We start from the raw sequence: 26,507 nt of genomic DNA on the forward strand, positions 1-26,507 counted from the left end.
TAATTGCTTTGAATTTCCACACAAACGTAATTGAGAATACCTCTGAAACCATTCAAGTGCAAAATTAGCAGAAGTAGACACAAACAATGGAATCAAGCTTGTTTTAGGAGAAAAGCAGGCACTCAATCAAAACTATAGAAAGTTCAATTTGCTGCTTTTTGGTTATTCCCACATTAAACCTCTTATGGTTTGATCACAACCTGTCATGCATTTAATTGACGCAAACATTAGCACAAACTAAAAGTTCCAGACACACGCCCTCACATAACTACCTAGAATGTTCTAAAAGTCCAACAAGGTCACAGGCAAGCCTTAACATGACCGTCCAGAATATTATTTGTTGTTGGGAGGTTTCCAACATGTACGAGGAAAGCCCAATGTACTCTTATCGCCTTAGACATTTGCCCCTGTTCTACTTTGATAATAAAAACTCAAATGTCTTATAAATAAAATTGCATTGTATAACTGAAGTAATTTTTTTTTTCATTGATGAAAAGCGTTCAAGGTTAGTTTGCAGCATAAGGCATAAAATTTCATAGTAAAAAAAAAAATCATTTATTTCACTAAAGCATACTCGTGCAACGCGGTCATTTTCAGCATTGTGTTGACGGGGTGCAGCTGCATCAACAATGTGATCAGTGCTGGACAGCGCAAAGCCAACATGGCCAAACGGTCCCATTTGACAATGGCGTCACCTGCTTCTTCTAATCCCGACTCCCTTTCAGATGGTGACATTCCTGCCGAGCACATCAAGGTCAAAGAATGAAGAGCTCATGCCGCCATTTTGCCCTGCCTCCATGTCCCAACCTCTTCATCAACCTGATTGAGGAGAGCCAAAAATTTAAGTCACAGAAACACTCAAACTTATGCGACAGAAACAAAGATTCAGGAAAATTGTACCGACATCGGTAGGATTCAAACCAAAGTGGTGAGACCACAATGGATTTCAAGTCAATGGCCATAAACAAAAAAAATGAATTGCAGTAGCTAAATGCTAACATTAGCATCGAAGTAAGGATTCAAAACCTCCGCATGGAGACCCCGATGGCTTTCTTGTGAATCACCTGAAGAATCTGTGATGCTTTAGCTCAAGCATGCCATATTTGATGCTGGTTGCTAAGCAACCAAGCAGGAAGTGGCGTGATGCCTCTCCCCTCTTTGTTTGGATGCTAAGTAAGCTGCAGCCTGGCTAAATTGATGTCATCTGTACAACAAAATGCTGTGGTTTTACTTTCAATGAGGATGAGGAGGAGGTGGAGACGCGTGGCAGCAAATAAGAAGGTAACATTTCTAAGAACTCAAGAATTTACTAGTTAAAAGAATTCCAACGTCCCATTTTTAAAGAACGCTGGACGGCAGAATCAATTGATGAAACTACAGATCAAACCAACGCTGGAATGGCCGCGCTGTCATCTCATTCCTCAACCATGCGTTAAACTGATAGTGAACCGCAGTTTTCCCCACGGAGATAAAACATTTTCCCGCTCTGGCTTTGAAGTTGTGCAAGACAAGGCAATTGCCATCAGAGAGGAGAAGGGCGGCAACAAAACCAGATCAGGAGCACTTCGTCACTTTCTGAGAAAATTCCGACTGTCCGACCCGCATCGGTGGCATGACCTGACTTCTTTGTCCGGCGGGGCGCTTAGACGAGGATTAATTTCCGATTGGCGAGCCCCCACTCTCGGACAGCTGTGCCAACAGAGCGACCACTTCAAACGAGCTGGAAAAAAAGATGGCGGGAATTATCTTAGCCAAGCTTGCCTCGGGATGGGCAGAAGGGGGAAAAGAATGGGAAAAACCGTTTTGATGTGCCGGCCCTCCGGTGTTGGAAGGCATGAAGAGCGGATGACGACGCAGCTAGCGTCCGATGCTAATGTATCCGTCGCCAGCTTCACACCGTGCTGTCACGCTTGTCACTCGCGGCATTTGCTTTCAACACAACTTGGCGGGAGTGTCTGATGTGATGATGCTGAATTCCCCCACATACAATCTCGCTCGTTATTTCCAGGTTTCCACAGATATTTTTGTGTGTAGATATATCCACACATGTGTACAAACATACATAAGTATACCTACTCACGCACACACAGAAATAAGAAAAATATTTTCAGGACAAATGTTTTTGTGCTCCAAATTGGTGATATTTAATTGGCTCGGGGCAATGCAATACAACCACAAAGACGCTGTGCAAAGAAAGCAAACATTAAGTCGACACTTGTGAATAGCATCTGAAAGGAAGGATACTGCGAAATGAGAACTCATGCTAAGAAACAAATATAAAAATGAATAAGAGGATTTGTGAAAAATCGAATCACCACACAAATCCAAAATACTGATTCAAATATATGTGTAAAACTATAATACTGTTTTCAATGTTGTATTTCCGTCGCAACTTGAAGCATAAAACTGGATGTTGACGGCGTAACCGTCAAAGATGGAAAAGGAAACGCTCATGCAGCTTTCGAACGGGGGTGTCCAAACTTTTCTCGCCAAAGGCATTTTGAAACGACTTTACGCATAAATACACATAACAAATCCAAACTATTAGAAACTTTTAATGTCAAATGACTTTATACCGCACGCGTCTAAGAAAAGATTTTGTTTTTAAGTTGGACACAGCAAGTTATTTTTTCAGTGGGGAGTATGAAAGAGTTTTGAAATGCTGCCGCATGCTTTGAATGGGGCACAACTATCGCCATCTGGTGGAAAATAGAAAAATATCGTCACAAGATTGTATGGTGAGATTCAAAATGGAATTATTTATTTTCAGTTGGGCACTTGAAAGAAAAGTTCGTTTTTTTTGTGACACTTCAGCATTAACACTCATTTTAAAAACAAGGCAAAATTGTTCTTCAAATTATGATTTGGTTGTCCCGAGAATTTCGTAGTGTTAACCCGTAAAACTCATCTAATTCAGATCAAGATAGGCTAAGAAACTATATTTTATATATTTATATATATATAAATACACACGTAAGAAAAAGAAAGAAAATAAAAACAGCTATTACAGTATGCCACGTTTGCTCTTACAGGCATTATGGTTAGTTTTTCATCTCTCTTTTTTTTTTTTTAATTCATAGTCTTGAGGCATTTATGAAACAAAAATTGAACATAGATATGACTTGATTGCATTGTTAGCATTGGTCAGAGATCCCAAACCGTTGGGCACAAGCCTTTAAAAGGATAAATATCTATCTATATATATATATATATATATATATATATATATATATATAAATTATTTTCCGTCAACAGAGTTGACGAATGAAGTTTTATTTTGAAAATCTAATCTTTATCTCGTCATCTGAGGGTTAATTGACCCGCTCTGCGTAGGATGCCGCGAGAGGCTGACAAAAAAAGGCAATGAAGCCATCCATACTGCTCGGCAAGTGACAAACAACTTTAGAAGACAAGCCTTAAGGGGGAAAAAAAAAAGATGGCACCGGCTGACTCGATGAAATAAGCGCAAAGTTCCAACGGAATGGTGAGTTGGATATTTATTCATCAGTCTTTCAACACACTATATTTCTCGGACTATAAGACCCACTTGCTCAAATTCTTTCATTTTCTCCAAATTCAACATTGTGCCTCATGATATCAAATTGCAGTTGAATAAAGTTGTACTCCTTTACTGCACTGGTTTGTTTTCCTAAAGTGCAATAATTCGCCTTATAAACCACAACGTCCGATATATGGAGATTTACCCCAAAATAAACCTGTTCATTGACACTGCGCCTTATAATACAGTGGCCTAATAGTCGTTAGTTAGAAAACAAGTTGCCTTTACATAAAACTGGTCCGTGGTGCAAAATAAAAAACGCTAGCGTAGGTCGCAGATACAAGACAAGGAATCCCCCTGCTGTAACACCTCAAATTTCCCCATTGTGGGACTAATAAAGGACATCTTTATCTTTATCTTTTATAGTTTAGAATTTTGGATCCGTGCTCCATTCTACATTCTTTCGTCTTGAAGTACCGCGGACTTTGGACACCCCCGCTCTGGAAGTACAACATGAACTCTTGACATTTCATATCATTTTGTGATTCTAAAAAGTGCGAGCGTAAGGATTGCGTAACAAAAAGCAAAAGCGAGTACGTACATGACGTAATTATCTCACAAAAAAGAAAAAAGAAGAAAACAAGATATGCAGCTCATCAGGTTGTTACAAGGGGAAAAATGTTCAAGCCGCGAGGAATTGGGCTGACTGAGTGAAGTAACAGGACGAACTGAAATCAAAGTAAGAACCTGGACAACAAGAGGAGGCGAGCTTCTTGATGTTCACTCATCCTGGTGTCAACTCTTCCTTACTCGTCATCACTGATGTCAGATTGTTCCTGCAGAGACACAAAGAAGCGGCGTGACTTTGTTGGTTACAAGAACGAGCGTGGATTGTAGAGGCGTAAACAACCCTTCTTATTAAAAAATAAATAAATAAAATAAAAATCAAAAATAAGATTAATTTTAAAAAACTTAACCTGTACCTTGCGGTTTTTCATTTTCTGGCCCCCATTAAGCACGAAAAACTTTGAATTTAACCGATGTTTACATCCTTCACCTGCAATGGCCACGATATGGTAATATTGCAAATGTAAGATCATTTTCTGGAAATGTTAAAACATCTCTGCGCAGTCGATTAACCATTTCACGAGGAATATTTGTAATGCTGCGCCATCATCCACAAGATCATTACCAAAATGACATGTCATGTCTGTGAAATGGACTTGTCATATACTGACTCTGATTTTTTTTTAAATGACAGACGCCAAAACTGGCGTGCTAACTGAATGAATGAGGAAAGGAACTGAAGTGTGTGGGGGAGACAGTTTGACATTTTGTACAAATAATAAACATTTTTTGGGGAGTTAGAAGAAGTTTTGTCAATAATTAGGAAAGTGGGTGCCAGTCCGAACTCAACTATTGTTGGTCTCGGTTTTTGTAGAATATATTTTCGTACATATGCTGCGTGTGGCTCATCTTTCCTTCAGCTCTTGCCAAGGCGTGACGGCTGGTGTGACAATAGTTGTGGGTAAAGAAGGCAGACGCCGCTAAAACAACAAGCAGATTGCTGGTGGATTTGGAGCTGGAGTGAAACTCAAAGACCTGACAGCCTCAGCGGAGCTTAAAAGCAACACATGACATCAATTCATCAGACTGGCACTTCATTAAATATCAAATAGGCTCATCATTTTTGGGTAATGGTAAGAATTCAGTCCGATTTTTTTCCCGCCATGCATCCATCACTTTCGTATTCCTCAACAACAGTTTAATGACAGTACACTGACTATATAGTAGGAGTGGAACCAAAAAAAAAAGATTTCGATCAACTTTGGTTTAGCAACTTATCACTTCCGACTGTGAGCAGCGTTATGACGGTTTTGACATACATTGGCGTCTTGGTCGTCGTCGCTCTCGTCGTCGCTGACAACGGGCTTGGCCTTGGCTCGACTCTGCCTCTTCTTGCCCCGGTCTGCACTGGCGCGGGCCTCCTTGTTCAGCTTGATCTTCACCCACATCGGCTTGGCTGGAACCCACAAATGACGTCTTAGCATGGTCAAGCACGGATGGAAAACAAAGCGGCAAAGTATTCAATCGTTTTGGGAAATGACAAAAGCAGATAGCATTAAAAGCATCACTTGCTTGTTGACGTCGCGGTCCCGCGTGGAATAGAGGGTTGCAAATTGTTTCGTCGTGCCATCAGAAGCATGAATCCATTTTTTTTTTCTTTTTACTCGCAATTGAAACCCTAACCATTATACAAAACATCTTTATTTATATGGCGCAATCACAACAGCTGATTTGAAAGCCTTACTATGGTTTGAAATCCTTTTGAGTTTTGGTGCGACACGGTAAGCTTTGCCAATTTGAAACCCCAACCAGGATGGAAACACCAATTTCTGACCGTTGTTTGAAACCTTGACCCCTTCTTCAAACCCTAATTTGAAACCTTGACTTGAAACCCGAACGAACGCCTGACCCTTGCTTGCTTGAAACACTTATTTAAACCCCAACCTTTGTTAAAACACAAGCTCACATTTGCATCCCGACTGTGAATCCCTGATCCTAAACCTAACTCCAATAATTTTGAATCCTTTTAGCCTTGTTTGAAAACCTAATCAAAGCTTGAAATCTTGAGCCTCATTTGAAATGCTTGAAATCAAAATTGATACCTGAAGCTTGGCTTCTTTTTTGACACCCTGAAACCTTTCAAACCTAACTCTTAATTGAAGCCCCAATTGTCTTTTTGAAAGACTAACTTTGCTTAAAACCTCGTCATCAAAGCCTCACCTTTGCTTGAAACCTGACCCTTATTAACCTCCCTAGTGGTGGAGCAGACATGTTGAAAGTAGACAGAGCCTCATCCAAACTTTGTTTTGCTTTTTTTTTCATTTTTCTTTTGTCCTCAGGCAACGTTCCTCTCAGTGGGGAATGAAATGAAGGCGGCCTCGCAGGATGACTGTCTGGCTCTGCATTGCCGCATTACAATGAGACCACAGCGTGCATGTGCGTGTCCTCACCCTCAGCCTCTGACTCTTCCTCCTCATCCTCGTCTTCGTCGTCCTCGCTGTCGTCCTCGCTCTCCTCGTCCTTGGCAATCTTCTGTCGGGCGCTCTTGAACACCGACTGGAGCACGATGGAGTCCTCGTAGATCTTGCGGTATATGTTGGCAAAGGTGAGGCTGCTCAGTACAACATGACTTAAGGATTTTAGGATCTACATCTAAAGCGGATGAGTTCACTGCACATCACTTCCGCTCCAAACTAGGACTGCCACAAACGATTATTTTGCTAGCCGTCGAATCACCAACAGTGGTCACAATTAGTCGACTAATCGTATTGGCACCAGCAAGCAGCTTCTCTTATACAACCATCATTATCTTACAGCTTGAATTCTTTAAGGTATGTTGATATATCAAATTCCATTTAAAACAATGGCAAAAATGTGTCAACTAAGACCTTTCTTTCTGACACGGATGATGATTTGTCAATGTGTCAAACTGCTGGGGCGTAGCGGCAACTACTGCACACGAGAAATTACTCCATTTCAGACCGTTTGCCCCAAGCTTCGGTGGTTGGTATCGACAGCCTACATTGCGACCCGATACATTTAAATAGTGGCCCGATACCACTTGGCCATCCTAACCCTTAAGCTTGCTTTAAACCCTGATCTAGACATGAAACTAGGGCTGAACGATTGTGGAAAATAATGCGACTTTTTTTTTTTTTTTTAAACAAACAAGCAACTACATCATCTTTGTAACAGTAAACAATATCAGCTCAAAAGAAGAGAAGCATTAATCAATTTTCTACCACAATAACAGGTTTAAACTTGCTAAATACTTTGAGATGTAGTTTTGTAAGCATTCACCATGACAACATAATTCTGCCACACAAGTGTGGCATAAACACATTTTGTACTTGGTGCATCACTTTTCTCGGCTTCGGCATAAAGTGGATTTTTCCAAAATATTCATAAAAAAAAATAAAATGAACAAAATACAGCCATACTGTGGAACGACGTATAGATAATTTAACTCAGAAACTTGGACACTTATACAAGTCACGCAATTGGTTCCCGGCCGCGAGATCGACCAATGAGAGCAGAGGTGGATTTATCCCGTGACCTAATTGGCTGCCTCACCCAGCAAGCTCGGCTCGCTCAGCTCAAGAACAATAGAAGATCGGCAAACAAAATGTTGGTGTTTGTCTTAAAACAATTTACCTTCACTAAAACCCTGCGTTACATTTTATCCATACGTCCTTGCGCAAATTATCATAATAACGCAAACAAATGTGAGGCTTTTCCACATCACCATTTGATTTTAAAAACCAGCAGCATGCATTACAAGCAGCAGCGGCGATTCAATGACAAGAAATAATAATTAAGTTTGTCTTCATTTTCATTCATGAAATGGGACCACGCAACCATTGTTCTGAACAATAACCAAGGCTTGAAAGCAGTTTCCTTACAAAACGCCTCATTTCCGGCTTTGCCTTGTCTGTTTTCAAATAGAAAAGTGAAAAAGTGTTCCTAGGGATTGGATGAAAAGTATTATTGTATTGAGAGCAAGTTCAATTTGCGCTGACCTGAGATCCCTCAAGGTTGAAGGTCTGCGCATTGTGACAAAGCAGCATGACGTCCTTCTCCAGGTCTCCGACACAGCGGTATTTATGGCTCCTGACGCGTTCCTGCCGAGTGACAGCGGAGTGAGCGCTTGAACCCGTAAAGGCTTGAAGGCGACGTACCTTGATCTTCTTGAAGTCCACCGGCTTTCGGATCAGCTCGTAATATTCGGGAAGCTCCTTTCTGGACGGCAGCTGCACAAACACCTCGCTGAGCTGTCTGCCAGCCCTGAAAAACACAACAAAACAAGCTTGAAACAAGTTTGTTTGTTGCTGAAAACGCATTTGAGACACTAAGCCTGCCTTCAAACTTGGACCACACCGATTATATCGGCCTTTTCAAAAATAATAATCGTCTGGAGTTTTGCCGATTAAGAGGCAATGGCAATAAATATATATGGTATATAAAAGATAAAAGGTTTCTATTCATGCTTTAAAATGTGCTCGTTTCACCAGAACTCTTCTCTCTGTGTGTGACATATTTTAAACATGATGTTTTGATGTGAACAAGGCTTGTCTGCTTTTTATTTTGAAGTCATCAAAGAAAATAATGAAGTAAAAAAAATGTGATTCAAGGTTAAAGGGCATCATGTTTTGCCAGCAACGTCCCTCATTATTTTGCTTATGGAACGTATCCTTCCATTCATCTATTATTATTATTATATTATTATTTGAGACCCTAAACATTCCTCCAAAACCGAATTTGAAACTTTAACCTCCCCTCTTTTCTTTATAAACACTGACCTACACTTGAAACCCTACTTTTGTTTGAATCTCTTACACAGGCTTAAAATCTAAATACTTAACTACTAAACCTAATCATTCCTTGAAACCCTAACTAGCCCTCGAGACCCTAACTCCGCAGTCTCCACGTTGCTGCACATCCTCTTTGATAACAACTTGGTTGCTGTTGACACCTGCATCTTTTTTTTTTTGAAGCCATCTTTAAGAAAATGGCCAATTATTTTTTTCCCCCGTTACTTTCAAAGCAGGCAAATAAACAAGTGTTGCTGCGCCGCAGCAGACAGATAAGATATAAAATTCACAAAAGCCGTCCCTAACATTAGATGTTTTTTTTTTTCTTTAAGCGCAATTTCCCCAGGTTGTCGGCAATTTCAGTTTCTGGCGTCAAACTTGTAAACACACCATGCTTGACAGCATCATTACCTGACAAACTATTCACGCCCCTTCAACTTTTTCTCATTTTGTCAAATTACACCCCTCGCACTGTATTTTGCTGGTCCATCGTCGCACACTATTTACTAAATACAGAATGAAATGTTTGCGGAAATTGCATGTGAATGCTGAAGAAATGATGTTGAACTGAACTACGACGTGAACATTTTAAAGTACTGAATTGTAGTACTAACTAACACTAACCCGGTGGCGACTGGTTGTACCTTGGATGATTTTGGACATTTAGCTATGCTAATTTTTTTTAACCGGCAGCTGTCGTCGCATCCACCACCATTTGTGTCATGCTTAGTTACGGTAGTGTGCTGATTTTGGTTATTTAAAAACACAATGGATTCATTTTGATTCACTTCAATGAGGATAATGGATTTGCAAGTTGCAAGCGTGGTCACGCAGAAATGGTACCACTAGTTAAAAACAGTCAATTATTTCCTTTCCAGGGCATAAGACACGAAATCCCTTGAAAATATATTTGTGATTGGTACCTAACAAATGTGGAAAGTTCAACGGGGGTGAATACTTTTGCAAGCCACTGGAGAAATTCTATTAGGCATATGGAACCATTCTCCTCTCAGGGGAAATGAAAATGCTTCAGAACTTGAAGTGAATCCAACGTGTTTATTTATTTATTTTTTTTAAACACCTTCAGTGCGATGACGCACTTTCCTTCTGGGATCCCCTCATGTCAAAATGGATGGAAACGTGAGCTTGAGGCTGTTTGCATTGTTGGTAAATTGATTAAACTATCACTTTGATGCCAAGTCAGAGTGGGAATGTGCGGGTGAAAAACTTTTTTTTTTGCTACCACGTTCAAAGAAATTATTTAAAGCAGACATATTATGACAAGCCTTTGTCATTATAGCCCCTAGGATGAATTATTATTAATCACACCATTTTGAGACGCTGTAAAAATGTTTTGCATCTACTCCCGGGCCAATGCAGAGTGCACCATTTGGTGAGCATGAAACCCGTATTCGAATCCTTGTTTGAAAGCCACACGAAGGCTTGAACCCCAACTCAGAAGCCCTAACCCCACTTTGGAATCCTCAACCCGTATTCAAAACATGAAAGTTTGAAACCTCAACCCTGGCTTGAAAGTCTACATTGAACCCTTTATGAGGCCCTCACCCGTCTCTGTAGTTGATGACGGTGTCGATGATGGTGTTCATCTGCTTGGTGAGTTTGGGCGGGTTGGGCGAGAGTTTCTCGGCGGGTGGGCGTCCTCGCCTTTTCTTGGTCTTGGCACCCCATTCCTCCCTGGCAGACGGCTCCTTGTCTTGCCGCCGCTTGCGTTTGCGTTTCTTCAGTCGGATCTCCTCCTCCATCTCCTCCAGGTTGCCGTCTTCGATGGCCTGACGGTGACAAATGGAGGGAGCGCTGGTCTACAGCAGGAGCTCAAAAGTACACCGCTAAAAACTCGGGATTGAAACCCCCAAAAAAAACATAACTAATTTGATACTCTAACCCTACTTTAAAACCCGATTTTGGGAACCCAACTCTCAGGCTTGAACCCCTCATACATGCTTGAAACGCTAATCCATGATGGAAACTATACATTGAAGCTCCATTGAAACCGAAGCCGTAAGCCTGACTTGAAACGCTAAGTCCAAGCTTTACACACGAATTTCAAGTTTAACTGCAAGCCTTGTTTGAAACAATAACTCTTGCTTGAAACCAAAACATGTGCTTCGAATCCTACTTGGAATAACTTTCTCTGAAACCCATAACCTGGTTTTGAAACCCTAATTTGATGCTTCAAGTCATATTGAAAGCAAAAACCTTGATTGCAACCTTAAACATTGCTTAAAACGCAACTTTGAAAATCTAAACATGGCTTGAAACACTCATTTGAAATTGTAGCACTTGCTTCAAACCCTACTTTGTTACCCTAACCATTGCTTTAAACCCTAATCCTATTTTAGAACTCTACTTTCACTTTAACTTAAGCCTTTGGTAATCAACACCATTTATTGAAACTCTAGTTTAAAACCCTAACAGCATTTGAAACCCTAACGATAACTTGAAACACTATCTGGAAATCCAAAACTAATCCTAAACCCGACTTTGTAACCCGCAGTCTAGCTCGAAACCCTGATTCTTGCTTCAAACTCTCCTTTCAAAACTTAACTCTTCCTAGAAACCCTGATTATGGCTTAGAACCCTACTTTAAAAACCAAAGCCTTCTTTAAACCCCAATCCCGGCTTCAAACCCCTAATTTGAATTGCCAACCCTAACTTGAAACCCAAACAGTGACTTTGATCAATATTTGGAACCCCAAACTAGAGTACATTGACGGTCTCACTTTTGTTCTTAGGTGACAACACAAAACGACAGACTTGACAGCAAATAAATACTGGCTGGGATTGTTTACCCGCAGCCACTGTTTCTCGGTCAGCGCGTCGCTGTAGTCCACATCCCGGCGACAGCGTGACCCTCGGCCGAACATCTTCTCTTCCTCCTCCTCGTACGTGAGGCGCTCCACCTCGGCATCATCTTTGATGATCCAGGAGGGCAGCTCGTCCTCCTCCATAAGTCGCGGCTTACGTTTCGGGTTCCGGGCGTCCTCCCGCCGCCGGTCCATGTCGAAGCGCTGCGGCCATGTGACAGAGTTGATTGGGTACGCTGCGACAGGTTAGGAAAAAAAAAACATGTGGCGCTTCCTCACCATGAACAACTCAAACTCGTCTTCATTGCGGGCAATCATCTGGTTCAGGGTTTCGTCGTCCGGTACTTCATTTTCTTCCTGCATGTGAGGAGCAGAAAATGGTTCAACTACAAAGTCCTGCTAAATACAAAAGGCAATTATTCATTCATTTATTCAGATATTTTAAAAATAGGGAAACTTGTCTATTAACAATTAAAATTGTGAAACTTTTTTTTTCAAAGAGTAAGTCAACAGACACATTTTCTTGACCATAATCTTCTATGAAGTCCCACTCGTCGAAACACGGCATTGAGCTTGATATTGCGTTTGTGGAATACAAGTTAAGATGTAAAATCCACCCATTTTTAAGTCATCTCAGGGGGCGGCCATTTTGCAAATGGTCGTCAACTGAAAATGACATCACAGTTGCAACCAATCACGGATCAGCTTCAGAGAACAGGTGAGTCACGATTGGTTGTTACCTGAGCACTGAGCAACTGTGATGTAATTTTCGGTAGTGAGAAGTGACAAAATGGCCGCCCCGAGGTTGCTAAAAACTGGCTTAAACTAGTGAAGGCACATATTTTGAGGGATTGACTACACTTTAAGGGTTTTTTGTTTTGCATGCTAAAATTCCATGAATTAAATTGATACTTAAAATGTTAACTTGTCAATCAAAATGTGAAAGAAAATATCACTTGTCCCTTAGTTAGTTAAACTGCCAATTAAAATTATATTGAAATGTATATTTATATATATATATATATATATATATATATATATATATATATATATATATATATATATATATATATATATATATATATATATATATATATATATATATATATATATATACAAGAAATCTGCTCTCAGTTAAAACAACAACAAGGCATTCAAATGTTATCAAATAATTACTAAACCTAGTATAAACATTGGAAAATACTCAACAAAATACCTCGTTCTGCTCCTCATGCTCGAGGATGGCCTGCAGGAAGGCGCGGCGCTCGTGGCTGGAGGACTTCTGGTCAAACATGCCGGCTTGGATCACTTTCTGGTCCACGTTGAGCTTGTACTTGGCGGCCGCCAGGATCTTCTCCTCCACACTGTTGACGGTGCACAGGCGTAGCACGCGCACCTCGTTCTGCTGGCCGATGCGGTGTGCGCGATCCTGCGCCTGGAGGTCCTGAAATCAGTAAGCGAGATGCGGCTTTTTTTATTTGCGGTTCTAATGCGTGTGTGTTTATGTGTGCGTGTGGTTGTAGACGATGAACCCGACATACACCCTTTAAAAGATACAGAATACACTCTTCAGTTGACACTGCTGATTGCTATTTGGATAGCGGTGATTCTATCTATATTAATTTAAAAATATGTCTTTACTTATTCACACAGAATTGATCACGCACACTTTTCTCTCTAACATTGATTATTGCAACTTTGTCCTTTCTGGACTTCCCAAATCATGATCAGAATTAGAATAGCTTTATAGCAAATGAGTAAACTATACATTTGGGACATTAAGACGTAGAGTCACTGAGCAATTTCAGGGTACCAGTTTTGCGGTAATGCAATTGTGACATACAATACAATGACAATTGTGCAAATGGTGCAGAGAGTTCAAGCACTTGAAAGTGACGAAGCTCCAACAATGAGTGACAGAGATGGTGATCATTTTAAGACGTACAGTCTGGTTGTACTGGTTGCTCAAACAACCTCACAGACCTGATGGGGATTCCAGTCGCTGTCAAAGATGACGACAGTGTCGGCGGCCTGCAGATTGAGTCCGAGGCCGCCAGCTCGGGTGCTGAGCAGGAAGATGAAGTACTGCGATCCCGCCTCATTGAATTTCTTGAGTAGCAACGCTCGGTCATCTGACTTGGTGGTTCCTGGAAGGATTCAAGATTAAAGCTGATGCTGTCTCACTTTGCGTTTGAAAAGGCAAAATGTGAGTAAACCACCCAAAAACCTATTCAGGCGGCTTATTCAATTAGCCAGGCATATGTCACATAAGTATGCTAATTTCTCTTCTAAGCTGTTTACCGAGCCTTTAAATGACATGGTTATCATGATAATGGAGCTCTACAACCATCTGCACTCTGCAATTTATTAGTTGCATCTATTAATATGATTAACACTGCTACTTGTTGACTTCCAGCACACAGAAATCTGTTCACCAAACATTATAATGACATTCGTTATCATGCTAATGCACATTTGCATCCACTGGCACCCAAGTATTGGAATTGATTGGTTGCCTATATTAAATAAGCAAAAATATCCAGCTGCAGCTGCAGCAACATATAAGTGAACAGTATTACTTATTCCACTAAAAAGCTTGTGTTGCCTCAGCCATCAGTCAAGCACTGCAATCACAGGGTGTTCCAAAGAAATGTATTATGGATTATACTGTGATATTTTGTAATATGTACCTGGATCAGTAAATCCTTTTTACAAAACCCGCTCGCTTGACCTGACAGCAGTGGTCACCAACAGGGTGCCTATGGCCACCAAATACTGCGGGCCGATTGTAAAAATAGCTCAGAAGTGATGGGATTTTCTTGGATGGCAGTAAAAGTGATCGTTTGAAAAGTGTAAATGTGGCTTTTGACCATCAATCGTGCAATCTTACCATCCAGACGCAAATACTGGAAGTTGCGGTAGCCAAAGTAGTCCTCCATGATGGTCATGAGCGAGGTCATCTGGCAGAAGAGCAGCACCCGATGGTTGGTGGCATGCAGCTTGGGCAAGATGCGGTCCAGGAGCTCGAACTTCCCGGAGGCCCGGTACAGGTCTGGCCTGCGTTGAGAATGGACGGCACACGTACTGATGAACAATATGATCCAACAAGCTCCTCTTCCTCCAACTCATTAAATATGTGTATTGCCTCAGATATGTTTGAGATTTTGCTTTGTGAGTCAATTTCTGACTGGTTTAATACACTTTCTATGTTGAGCACTGTCATATTCCCTTGGTATGACGTCACACTTCCAGGTTTGTCACTCGGCAGAATCTAACTTCTTTTGTCACAAACATACAAAATAAAACATTTTTTCATGATTTATTATTTGTATTATGTGTAATTACTTGTGCCACAAAAATATATAATTTGTCATTTTCTGAACTCAGTTCACACTAGGTATTTAAGATTATCAACAAAAAAGCTCACAGCAGAACATGTAACTACCACACACTTCTCACATCAGAACGCTTTGAAGCAGAAGCATTGGCCACACATGCAGAAGATCAGAAGATGCTCGCCAATAACTACAATCAGCAAGGACGCCGATTATCCGTGACTCTATCTTTCCGAGCAAAACATCTCTAATTACAGCCACAGTGCGTGAATAACGAGCTGGAGACAACGCTTGTCAATTACTGGCACATGTTGTTGGCTTCACATCAAATCATTAGCTTTTGTCGAGCGCGGGTAGGAAAACGGATAAAAGGAAGCTTTTTTTCAGGCCAACTTACCCACTGATGATGCCGTTGGGGTAGCCCAAATGCTCAGCAAATGACTCCTACGGGAGAGAATTAAACGATCAAAGAGCGGCTCGACTATGGATAGACTAGAGTTGATCAGATTGCTCTGAATTAGCACACAAACGGAGAGCACCTCGATATGCTGGAACATGTATGGGTGGTTGCAGATCTTCTTCAGCTGCATGATGGTGTTCATAAGGGTCTTCGCCCCCCCTTTGCCCTGCCACCAAAAGGCAACGAACAGTACGCCAGTCAAGCAAACGTGACGTGCTTAAGCAATCGTGATTCATGAGTCAGGGTCTCCGAGTGCTGGTACCTTCTTGTCTTTCTCCGAGCCATCGGTGAGGAGGATTCCCTTTTGCATGTGGCGGTACAAGACCTTCTGTATGGCCGACATGTCGCATTTGACAACATATTCCACCTGGGCAAAAAATGACGAGAAAAATCGTCAAAATGACCAACATTAAATGTCTTAGTAGGAATCCGGCGAAGCCCAACAAGGAGTATAAACTAATCCCAGAAAGATGAAAGCAGGTGATCTGATAAATGTCCACAGTCACATTGCAATTTTTTGAACATGCCCTCAAACAGCATTTGGTCAGTGTTTCAGGGAGGCACCACATGAGGAGAAAAATAATGAATTATTTTTTAAGATCATTTTCTTAATTGATCTGTGTCAAAACCCCACTGCGATGTCTATAAATTATCAAAGCGTGAAAGTTCCTCAATGTTTCTAATGAATTCAAGGGCAACAGCTTGGCGAAAATAAAGTTTTTCTTTGAACCTGATAATCATGTCTTGAGAGTGCAGAAGACTTCACAAAATCAATTTGACGAGGAATTATTTTGGTGTCAGTACCAACTGTGATATCCTCAAAAAGTTCTGTGAGTTTAACTTTCAAAAGACTTCAGATGAGGTGCAGTAGCTTGAGAAAAACTATTTCTTTTCCCCAAACACACTAACCAGTTCTGGGAATGCAGGAAACTCAATAAATGTAGTTTGCCAATTAATCAGTGTATGTCCCACTGAGTAATGTTGAAAAAAAAAACTGACTTGAGAGCCTGAGAAAAATAATTCTTTTTTTTTTTTTTTTTTTTTTTTAGTTAGCTAACCAAGTCTGTAAAAGCAGATAAAACCCCAAAACAAGATCCAGACTTCGGAATGAATTATTAGTGTCAGTGGCAAATGTGATGTTTAAAGATGATTGTATTTGAAGTTTCTCAAACGCAGGATCAATAGAAAAATAGCAGCAACACGATTTTCAGAAATTTGTTTGATGAAGAATTATTTTGCTGTCAGACTCCCACTGTAATGCAGCGGAAAAAAAATATCTAACTCAAGGGTAATTCATAACATCTCAACTTGTCTCTCAGCTCATTAGTGCAACGCTAATATTAGTCGTTCAATGCAGAGGATGAACAATATAGAACCATGCATACTGTTAGACTTGACATTTTTTTTGTCAATATCTCAGGCTCTTGCTTAAATGCATAACATTTATGCTTCAACATAGATGGTAATTAACAGCACGAGTGGGCCTTTCTTTAAACAGTCGTTCAAATGAATTAACTACACAAAGTGTAATTTGCTTGAATCATGTAAAAAAAAAAAGAAATTGGTCAAATTGGTCTCGAAAAACCCATCCGACGCGTTACTAGTATCTCAAAGCATCACGGAATATAACATAATTGGATTCGACAGTTTACAAAAAGGGATTTAATGACTTCTTGGGAATCGTATTTTAATCTCCAAATGAAAAAAATACCACAAAAGGGTTTGTATTAATTTGTTCAGAATGCAATAAATGAATGAATAATTAAATAAATAAAAAATAAAATATAAAAATAAATAAAAATTCTTCAACCAAAACTCCAAAGGAAAAAAGCATTTTCTAAAGTTATTTTGGTGTTAGAGCCACATTGTGGTAAATTATGTGATTTGAAAAATCAAAATTTTGCATGTGTCTTCAATGATGCATAGGTAGGTGCAGCATCTTGAAAATATTTTTTTTCTGCGAACAAGATCCGTTTTTGTGTGTAAGTCAGACCCCAGTGTGATATGCTTCTCAAACTTGCAATGAATTTCTATTGTTGCTAAAATCACATGACTCGGTGGGTCAATTTAGTGACTCTGTAAAAGCCACTGCGGCAAAATAAATGACCAAATGTGAAGCTTCTCACCTTCTCTGGCAGCTGAGACTCCACCTCCTTCTTCAGGCGACGCAGCAAAAAGGGGCGAAGAACCTTGTGCAGACGTCGAATAATCAAGATGGTCTCCTCCTCGTTGAGGTCCACCTTAACAAAATGTTCAAAATGAACAATCAAAGATTGGCTACCGCAATGGCACACAGAAGCTGGTGGAGGGAGCGAGACGCAAGACACCATGGGAGTTACGATTGACCCAGATTGAGGGCGCGTACCCTCTCGCCCGTCATTGCGAAGGGGGCGTTGAACCATTGCTCAAATGTGCTGCAGCTCTTGAAGATGGTGGGCAGCAGGAAGTTAAGCAGCGCCCACAGCTCAGGCAGCTTGTTCTGCAGTGGCGTGCCCGTGAGCAGCAGGCGGCGTGGCGCCACGTAGTGCGTGTTCAGCACCTGTGTCAGCTTGCAGTGGTGGTTCTTCATGCGGTGGCCCTCGTCAACGATCATGTACTTCCAACGGATCTGGAAAGGGGACTTGATTCAGTCGCATGGAAACCAATCAATGAAAGTCAAAAAAAGATCTAGCGAACTTCTATGGAGAGCACCCAATTACTTTCTCATCCATTGCCTTCACTCAGCCTCACAAACCTGTGCGCTTGTTCCTTGAAGCCTAGAAGAAGCATAACCATTTTTTTTAATGCATTAGCCCAAATTGAACGAGTGTGATACAAAGTTACGGAAATCACTTCCACTGCTTGCAGGATTCTAACCTGCATGTGGATACTTTTTCGAGTACACGTTAGTGCTTTTAAGTTAATTTCTGTTACGCCCCCTCAAGAAAGAAGAATATATTTTGCACCGCCCCAGCTCTCTGCCACAACTATAAATAGTATACTTTGCCTATAAAATTGTTATAAGTACACCTATCCATAACATTGTATCCTTATTAACATTAAATAAGAAACATAAATCAACTGAATGACTGTATTAACATGGTTGATAAACCCTGCACACTCTGATCATGAAAATGCCACTGCTACCAACTATAGTGGAAGTGCAATTAGACCTTATTCTAGTTCGGCAAAATTTGAGATGGGGTCCCTTAATAACTACCGAGAGGAATTTCAAAGCTAGATGCAAACATCAGATTGCATCACACCATTGGCCACAAGCAACTGATTTAGTGGTTCTAGACTAACATTAACATCAAGGGCAAGGACAAATGGAACACATTTGTGCCACAGAATTCTGTCAAAATTCTTAGGTTGTTGGGAGGATTTGAACGTGAGCGTCAATATTAGTCCAAATTGAAAAACGAAAATGAAGAAGTTGGCAGGAACACACAACATTGGCCTCTCGACTTCTGTGTCCCACTTTTAATGAGCTTGGTGTAAAAGACAACATCAATGCGGCACTCTCTCGTCGGACATGCCTTAACTTTAAAAAGAAGAGCACACACTTTTGGGGGGGAGGGGGGGGTGCACTGAAAAATAAGTCATAAGTCATTTTATGGCAAGGATAGCAATAGAGGTCAGAACTCTCCAGGGGTGGGGGGCTCTACTGTTTACAGCAAAGCAAGTAACAGATAGAAAGTCAATACAGTGCTGCATCATTTCAAGGTTGGTGTGATGTCGTAGTCCTTTGCGATTATGATGCTATTTTCAACGCCCTGCCCGCACTCCAAAAATCACTTTTGGGCTCCACATAACATTTGGCATTTAACAAACATGCCACATTTCAGTATCGACAAAGCCGTCTGGAAAGCTCCGCCGACGTTGGCTGAGCCATCTCTCGAAAAGAAGAGGCTAAGGAGGCCCGCATTCAGTTTGGAGTACGGTGCTCCGTTCGATAAATCAATGACGGCACTTACACTGAGCTCGCATCGCGCCCCTCTTGGAGTTCGAGGAAGAAATGATAACACTGCCTTATGTGCTTTGCGAGACTCACTGCAATAATCTCCCACATCCCATTTGCTTGCAAGGGAGCAAACATAAGTGCTCCGAACAGACAAAGTTGGACTTTCGAAGAAGTGACTTTTTGCAACTCTTGACGTTAACCATAAGGAACCTTTCATGTCCATTGCTCCAGTTAGAGGAAAAATATGCCTCCAAAGTGTTAAAAATTGTGAAAAATCAAGACATATATCCCACCCGGTCAGCGTGGGACTTCCCGTGGCACGATGAGAAGCACTAGCCAGCAACTTGCTTGTGAGCTAACAGATTCCTGGAAGCTACTCGGAAGTGACACCAAGACGTGTTGTGTTGAAGTGTGTCCACATATAGGAACAGAGACACTTCAGAGAACGTCAGTTTTAGCAGCACATTCATTCAGTCATTAGAGCACACGCTTCCCGCTAATTGTATACCCACAATGGTTTGCATTCCGACGTGGCCAGAATAACACACTGCACACACTTGGGAATGTAAGTAACTACGTCGAGCTGTTCTGCAAAGTGCGGCATCCAGGGGAAATATATTTTGGCGTGCCACGAGCAAGCGAAGTAACGACACACTGTAATGGTAGATTTAGGTGGTCATTAAAGTTAATTAATTGTGCCGGAAAGCTACTGACGCTAACAAAGGCATGTAGTCCTTATATAGTGGGGCAGAAGGTTCCAATTACCAATTACTGTACAGTAAGAATCCACAAAGAAAAGTAGGACCAATATTTCACCATTTCCTTCCGCAAGAATGCACATTGTCACTGCCAATAAAGCTTGTTGAATATTAAATGACTCCTTGGTACGAGCTGAGGTGGAGTTCAAAGAGAACACTCTGTCTCACCTTGGCCAGTATGTGCTTGTCCTTGATGATGTACTCGTATGTGGTCAGCAATGTGTTGAACTTGCCACTGCGAAGCTGCGGCACCAGTCCCCGCCGCAGGCCGGGGGTACCCTTTTGGAGAAGAAAAGACAAAGATTTCTTTTTATCACATAATGCATTATCAAAGTCTTCCGTTTTGATTTATTTATTTTTTTTACCTTGTAAGCAATTTTGACCACGGACGGGGCCCACTTGTCAAGCTCGTAGATCCAATTGGATAACGTCCTGAAAGCCAGAAAATTGATGAGAATGACAAGAAATGCAAGCAAGTGTAGGGTTCCCAAAAGCAATAGTTTCCATCTTGCCGTGAGTCAAATTATTGCTTGTATCTGAGATTTTGGAAGCTGTTCAAAATTGGCTATAACAGGGGTGTCAAACTCAAATACACAGAGGGCCGAAAAGTAAAACCTGAACAAAGCCGCAGGCCAGCATTGAACAAATGAACATTTTAATATCGACCCAAACAAGATTTGCTTTAACATTGAATATGGAACAAGCAACACTTACAATATATAACTTAATAGTCCAGATATGCAAAATCGAATTAAAAAAAACATTCATTTACTAAATAAAATTTGAATAGTATAATTTTTTTTAAATTTTAAAAATAAAGAACAATAATAAATCAATCAACCATTCAAGCCCATGTCTTGGAGTAGCAAGAAAAAGTGCATAAAGAAATCTAATTATTGCTCAGTTTGCTACGCACTGATCTAATCTGATGTGCCCAAGCCAAATACCTGGCATCTCTTCTTGGATGATAGTTCATCAATGTCTGGGCTTAGGCTTTGAGCTGAGGAAATCCGCAGTATCGAGCGAAGGTGTTCACCAGTCAGACGTTTCCTTTCTAATTACATTTTTCTTAAAATTATATTTAGTTTTTTTAAAAACAATATAAATGCAGTTTTTTTTTTAAATTAATGGAATACAATGTTTTGTTTTTAAAATTACCATTATCGTTTTGAATGTTACTATTATCATATAGAACGTAAAAGGGTATAGTAGCCATTTGGTATAGCCTCGGGGGCCAAATATAATTACACCGCGGGCCAAATTTGGCCCACGGGCCAGAGTTTGACGCCTACGGGGTATCCAGTCAGATGTGTTCGCCAAAGGAGAAAGAGTGCAATTAGTTCAGTCCTTATTAAAAGATTGCATCTGAGCTTTAATCTGCCAAAATGGTAATTACGGAGGATAGCGTGGTCTTCCACTCTCTGCACACCCTGCAGCAATATCATCCAATTTAAGTGAGAACCAAGCTCGAGACAGAAAAGCAAGCAGAATGATGTACAGTAGTAAAGTTGTTCAACAAACAACAAGCCTACGCTAATGACAAAGAACCTCGTTAGCTTAGCTTGAATAGGTCTGCTCGTACGACGGGTGTTAATCCATCATTTTAGCCGTTTTATCCACCCGAGGGTCGTGGGCATGCTGGAGCCTATGCCAGCTGTCTTCAGGCAGTAGGCGGGGTCACACCTTGAACTGATTGCTAGCCAATCAAGCAGGGCATTATTTTTATTTTTTGGGCATTTCAGATAAAAGGCATACCTTTGAGAACAATGAACAGCATATCTTAAGGGTTTGGCTTTGGGCACCAATTAAAAAAAAAAAAACATTTAGTAAATCATTAACTAGACATAGGCATTTCGTTAACAGGCTAACAAAGTCAAAGGAGAATGTGTTATGTGAACATAAGGAAGGAAGCTCCTGTCTCATGTTTGTATGTTAATTAGGCTGAGACGAGCATCCAAATCAGCGGGTTGCTTGTGTGAGAGTGCTGGAGTGCCGTCACAGGATTTGAAGGGATTAATGGAGGGCAAAAACGGCAAGAGATAAATTGCAGGTTTTGTTGAACCCAATGAAAGACTGAGGAGCTTGTTTGTTTCATACAATTGCGTTTTAACTTTTCAAAGTTTTGCACCGCCTCAGCTGATGTGGAGTGTTGGTAATCTGGCAGCTGCGTTCGGCCGGTGCGTTGAATACCAATTTGCCGTCTTGTTTCTTTAAAAAATATCAACTCATTCATCATGCGGCGCAGAGACTGTCGCTTATCTGTGTTTATTAAGTCAGCACAAGAGGAATCGTCAAAAAGTGAGGAACTATTCATGAGCTGCAATCGGATTTCATGCTACTGGAATAAACATTTTTAAAAAGGCGGATGAGGGGATGGGGTTGAATTGTGGCTTGGTCAATGAAATGTGTGTGTGTGTGTGTACACATTTAAAATGTGTAAATAAGAGCAAATATGACATCATCTTTGAATATCTATAAATATTCAAATTTGAGCTTGGCATGCTTTGAAATTAGAGTTAGGTTAGGGTTTCAGATTCGGACTTCAAACCCAGCTGAAGGATTCCAATCAGGATTTCAAGAAAGGTTTTAAGTTATTTTCAAAATAGCGTTTCAAGCTAGGGTTAATATTCCAAATTCAGATTTCAAACCAGCATTCAGGTTTCATATTTGAGTTTCAAGGCAGGGTGAGATTGGGAAATTGTCATTTCAAACTACGTTTAGTTTAGGTCAAGGTTTCCAACCGGAGTTAGGGTTTCAAATTTTGATTTCAAAGAAGGGTTAAGTTTTCTAAGTTAAGCTAATGTTATGGTGTCAAGCCTGGTTCAAGCTAATGTTAGAGTTTGAAGTTAGAATTTCAAAGTGTTTCATTTTTTTATTTTTTATTTCAAGGCAGACTTTAGGACTTCAAACCAAGGTAGCACAAGTGGCTCCCACTAATCTAGTGTAGTTGAGAAATGTCCACCAGAAAACGATTTGGTAACCCAGTCCAGATTGGTGTCAGGGTACAGTCTGAACTCAAAAAGCATTCTTGATGATGAAAATAATCATAGCTGTCTATTCAGCCAATGTGCCTGCGGTGTTGCGGAAACATTCGGAGCAGACGAGAACACACCAAAAAAAAAAAGCATAATGCTAGCTGGTGATTTACATTTGAGGTCACCCACCATTTTGTTGGAAGCGGCCTCAATTTTGGCATGGGACTTTTTTCAATGTTTAACTCACCAATTATGAATTGACTAAAGTAAAGCGAGCTGTTGGTTGAAATTTGAAGCTCGTCAAACACGGGTTGCTTTGTTCAGTTTTACATGTCGTGCAACCTCTTTTGTACAATATAATCATATTCTAACTGAGATGAATTTTTATTTAATTGAAGCAAAAGAAGCTAAATGCTGTTATGGCTTGTATTTTGTTTGCATTATAAGGAACTGTGTAGAGGGTATGGCGAATATTACAATCCACATTCTGAGTCAGTATCTACTTCACTTCAAGCCCCAGTAGCATACCGCCAAGTGTGCGAAATGCCCTACTTGCGGAAAGCCCCTTGGACAAAAGGCAAGGATGGCGAGTACTAACGAGAGCGGCACGATGATGAGATAGGGACCGTTGAGCCTCTTGTGCTCCATCAGGTACGTGATGAGGGCGATGGTTTGGATGGTCTTGCCCAGGCCCATCTCATCAGCCAGGATGCCATTTAAGTTGTTGTTGTACAGGGACACCATCCACTCCAGGCCTTGAATCTGAACATGAGAAGCAAGACGTACTTGTTAACGCTCCCTGGCACACAAACGACAACAACAAAGTGTGTTTGTGCTCAACATGAAAGAGATAACAGCCTTTAAGGGGAGAAATATCAAAAAGAGGGAAGGAAAAAATAAAAAGCAAAGTGGAGGCGTGGCCGTCGGAACAGCAAATTAGAGCAAATCTGCTTGCTTCCCAGATGACTAACTTGTGCATACTGAATAAATAAAGCTGCTTAGCATTTAACAGCAGAAGAAAAATACAACAACAACAAAAGACCCATTTGCGCAAAACACGTGAGGCTCAGAGGATATGCATCAGTACTGTCCAAGCCTTTATAATTGTAAACAAGAACAAAAAAAGAGGCCAATGCATCTCACTAGACCTCATTTAAGACAACAGAACGGGATTAATGATGACTCTTAACAAAAGGTTTTCAGAGAAGAAGCTTTGTGTGAAGTTTGTTCTCTGAGCAGAAATGTTAGTGTGCCAAAGTAGGGTCTCAAGACAGAGGTAGGGTTTCAAACTAAGGGTTCCCAGCCAGCATAAACTCTCTGAGACGTGGGTTTCAAGTAGAGATGAACCATTGGCGACAGATACTGCATGTCTCTACTCCTATTTTTAAAATACGCAAAACACTGATACCACTTGACCAGCCCGGTATCTAACTTTCTTTACACGAAAGTAAATGTAGTTGACAACACGGAAGCTGAAAATAAAAAAATAAATAAAATAATATGAACATCCCCCAGTCCACTCTAGCCATGCCAGACCCGTTCCTTTCAAGTTTAACGCCACTGCTGCGCGGCCTGCCCAGCCTTGCCCTGCCCACCTCCATCTGTGTTCCCTCCAGCAGGGCTCTTGATTCCGGGTTGATTTTGCCAGCAGTATAATCTTGTCTCAAAGATTAAGCCATGCAAGTTTACGTAAACACGGAGACACAAACACCACACAGGTTACTACGGTTTGCAGCAAATACTGCTGGGAAGCATCTCCTAAACAAAATATTCTACCGTTCTTTTTTATTAATGTTAATCAGAGTCCAGGTTAAAGCAAAGTTAGCAATTGAGAGAGAATGTGTCAAGCCACTCTTTTATTTTAGAAGCAAAATGTATTGCAGGTTTCAAGTGAAATGTGCGGTAAGATATAGGCATCAGCAAGTACTCAAATCTTAGTAGCGGGAACTGTGCCAATGCAGACCAAGAGGAACAAGGTTAGGGCTGCACGATGTGCGGTTTGAACATCGCGATTGCGATGTGCGCATGCGCAATTGTCACACGTAGGACGCGCAATGTTTTTGTCTTTTCATTTTTTTTTTCTTAGAGCACACAACATTTGTTTAGGTTCACAGAAACAGCAAGCTACTGTATGTTCTACAAAGCCTGTCTCGATCATCCCTTCCCTCCTGCCCGTCACTGGCCACTCCCCCACCCCCTCCACTCTGTGCGCTCTGAAAACACTAACAGGCGACATGGAAGAGACAACGGCGGCAGTAGATAGTCCCTAAAAGAAAATCAACATTCGAAATATGGAATTATTTCGGCCATAGAACCCTCTGCCGACAGTGCCTCGCCGTTGTTGCTGCAACAATGAGGTCCGACCATTTGAATGCTATTACGAGCCCCTTTACAACCAGTTCAGACTCATTAGTGGGACCCGATGTAAAACCATCTACTCAAAAAACAATGACAGACGCCTTTATTATAACACCTTATGGTAAGAAGTCCAAACAGCATCGACAGATCACAAATGCAAGAACTTTTCACGGGGCGAAAGCAAAACCGAAAGCAACTCAACGCCGTCACAAAAGAGAGGTTTAAAAAAATTATCCGCACGCTCGACAAAAGGTATAACATGGCATGGCGCACGTATTTCTATCAAGTGGCCATCCCAGAGCTGTATAATAAACAAAGCAAAGTCTTCCCAAACAGAGCTATTTGAGTCATCTGGCGAAATGTTTTCTAGTTTCAATATCGCAATGTATATCGCAGCCTCCCCAAAAATCGCAATGTCATTTTTTTCCAATATTGTGCAGCCCTAAACAAGGTTTATTCATAGATAGGTCAGCAACTTTTGGCTCTCCTGCACGGGTGACTCAAACATGTAGGGGATTTGAAGGAGCGTCAATTTTTCAAATACTTGACTGAAAGATGACAGGTGAGCAGAGCGTGGTTTCTGCGCATGCAGCACAGATGCTCGGATACAAAGACTTGAATTGTCACGAATTTGAGGCCTCATTTTATTGACGATTTTTTTTTTTTTTTGGCAGCGCTGGCACTTGACACTCGTGTTGGATTTAGTAGACATTTGTAGCTGTTTTTGCTTTACAGGGACTTTAAGTAAAATCAAAATTATGTCATTGATTTGGTTCACTGCAGCTGTTAATCTTCTCATTTGGTAACTAAGAATATTACGCAGATGAAATTGCTCCCTTGCCCAAAGACTAATAATTGATGTAATCCATGAGAAAACATTTTTAAAAAATTAATTGAATGAATGAATTTTATTAATATTCAAGATGTATGAGTCAATCCACTAAACGACAAGGAATTTAATTATGTTCTCAAATGG

General features: G+C 40.8%; 1 protein-coding gene across 2 annotated transcripts in view; it reads right to left on the reverse strand.

Annotated features, from left to right (window-relative positions):
• Window positions 1–2,125: 2,125 nt before the first annotated feature.
• smarca2 (SWI/SNF related BAF chromatin remodeling complex subunit ATPase 2) overlaps window positions 2,126–26,507 on the reverse strand; it is a 38,910-nt gene continuing 14,528 nt past the window's right edge. For both annotated transcript variants that reach the window (XM_088288027.1, XM_088288022.1), the window contains exons 16-34: window positions 23,772–23,935; window positions 20,564–20,630; window positions 20,367–20,477; window positions 17,863–18,105; window positions 17,624–17,737; window positions 15,760–15,864; window positions 15,577–15,663; window positions 15,435–15,481; window positions 14,593–14,759; window positions 13,686–13,849; window positions 12,919–13,146; window positions 11,982–12,059; window positions 11,688–11,906; window positions 10,444–10,667; window positions 8,245–8,350; window positions 8,086–8,187; window positions 6,517–6,649; window positions 5,386–5,522; window positions 2,126–4,335 (exon numbers count right to left, since the gene is read on the reverse strand). In XM_088288027.1, coding sequence (XP_088144153.1) covers window positions 4,306–4,335; window positions 5,386–5,522; window positions 6,517–6,649; window positions 8,086–8,187; window positions 8,245–8,350; window positions 10,444–10,667; window positions 11,688–11,906; window positions 11,982–12,059; window positions 12,919–13,146; window positions 13,686–13,849; window positions 14,593–14,759; window positions 15,435–15,481; window positions 15,577–15,663; window positions 15,760–15,864; window positions 17,624–17,737; window positions 17,863–18,105; window positions 20,367–20,477; window positions 20,564–20,630; window positions 23,772–23,935 — 2,526 coding nt within the window. In that variant the 3' untranslated portion in view covers window positions 2,126–4,305. The remainder of the gene's footprint in view (window positions 4,336–5,385; window positions 5,523–6,516; window positions 6,650–8,085; window positions 8,188–8,244; window positions 8,351–10,443; window positions 10,668–11,687; window positions 11,907–11,981; window positions 12,060–12,918; window positions 13,147–13,685; window positions 13,850–14,592; window positions 14,760–15,434; window positions 15,482–15,576; window positions 15,664–15,759; window positions 15,865–17,623; window positions 17,738–17,862; window positions 18,106–20,366; window positions 20,478–20,563; window positions 20,631–23,771; window positions 23,936–26,507) is intronic.

Source organism: Idiotropiscis lumnitzeri, chromosome 1 (assembly GCF_059441095.1).
Source record: "Idiotropiscis lumnitzeri isolate Australia: NSW breed Sydney's pygmy pipehorse chromosome 1, RoL_Ilum_1.0, whole genome shotgun sequence".
Classification (NCBI taxonomy): domain Eukaryota; kingdom Metazoa; phylum Chordata; class Actinopteri; order Syngnathiformes; family Syngnathidae; genus Idiotropiscis; species Idiotropiscis lumnitzeri.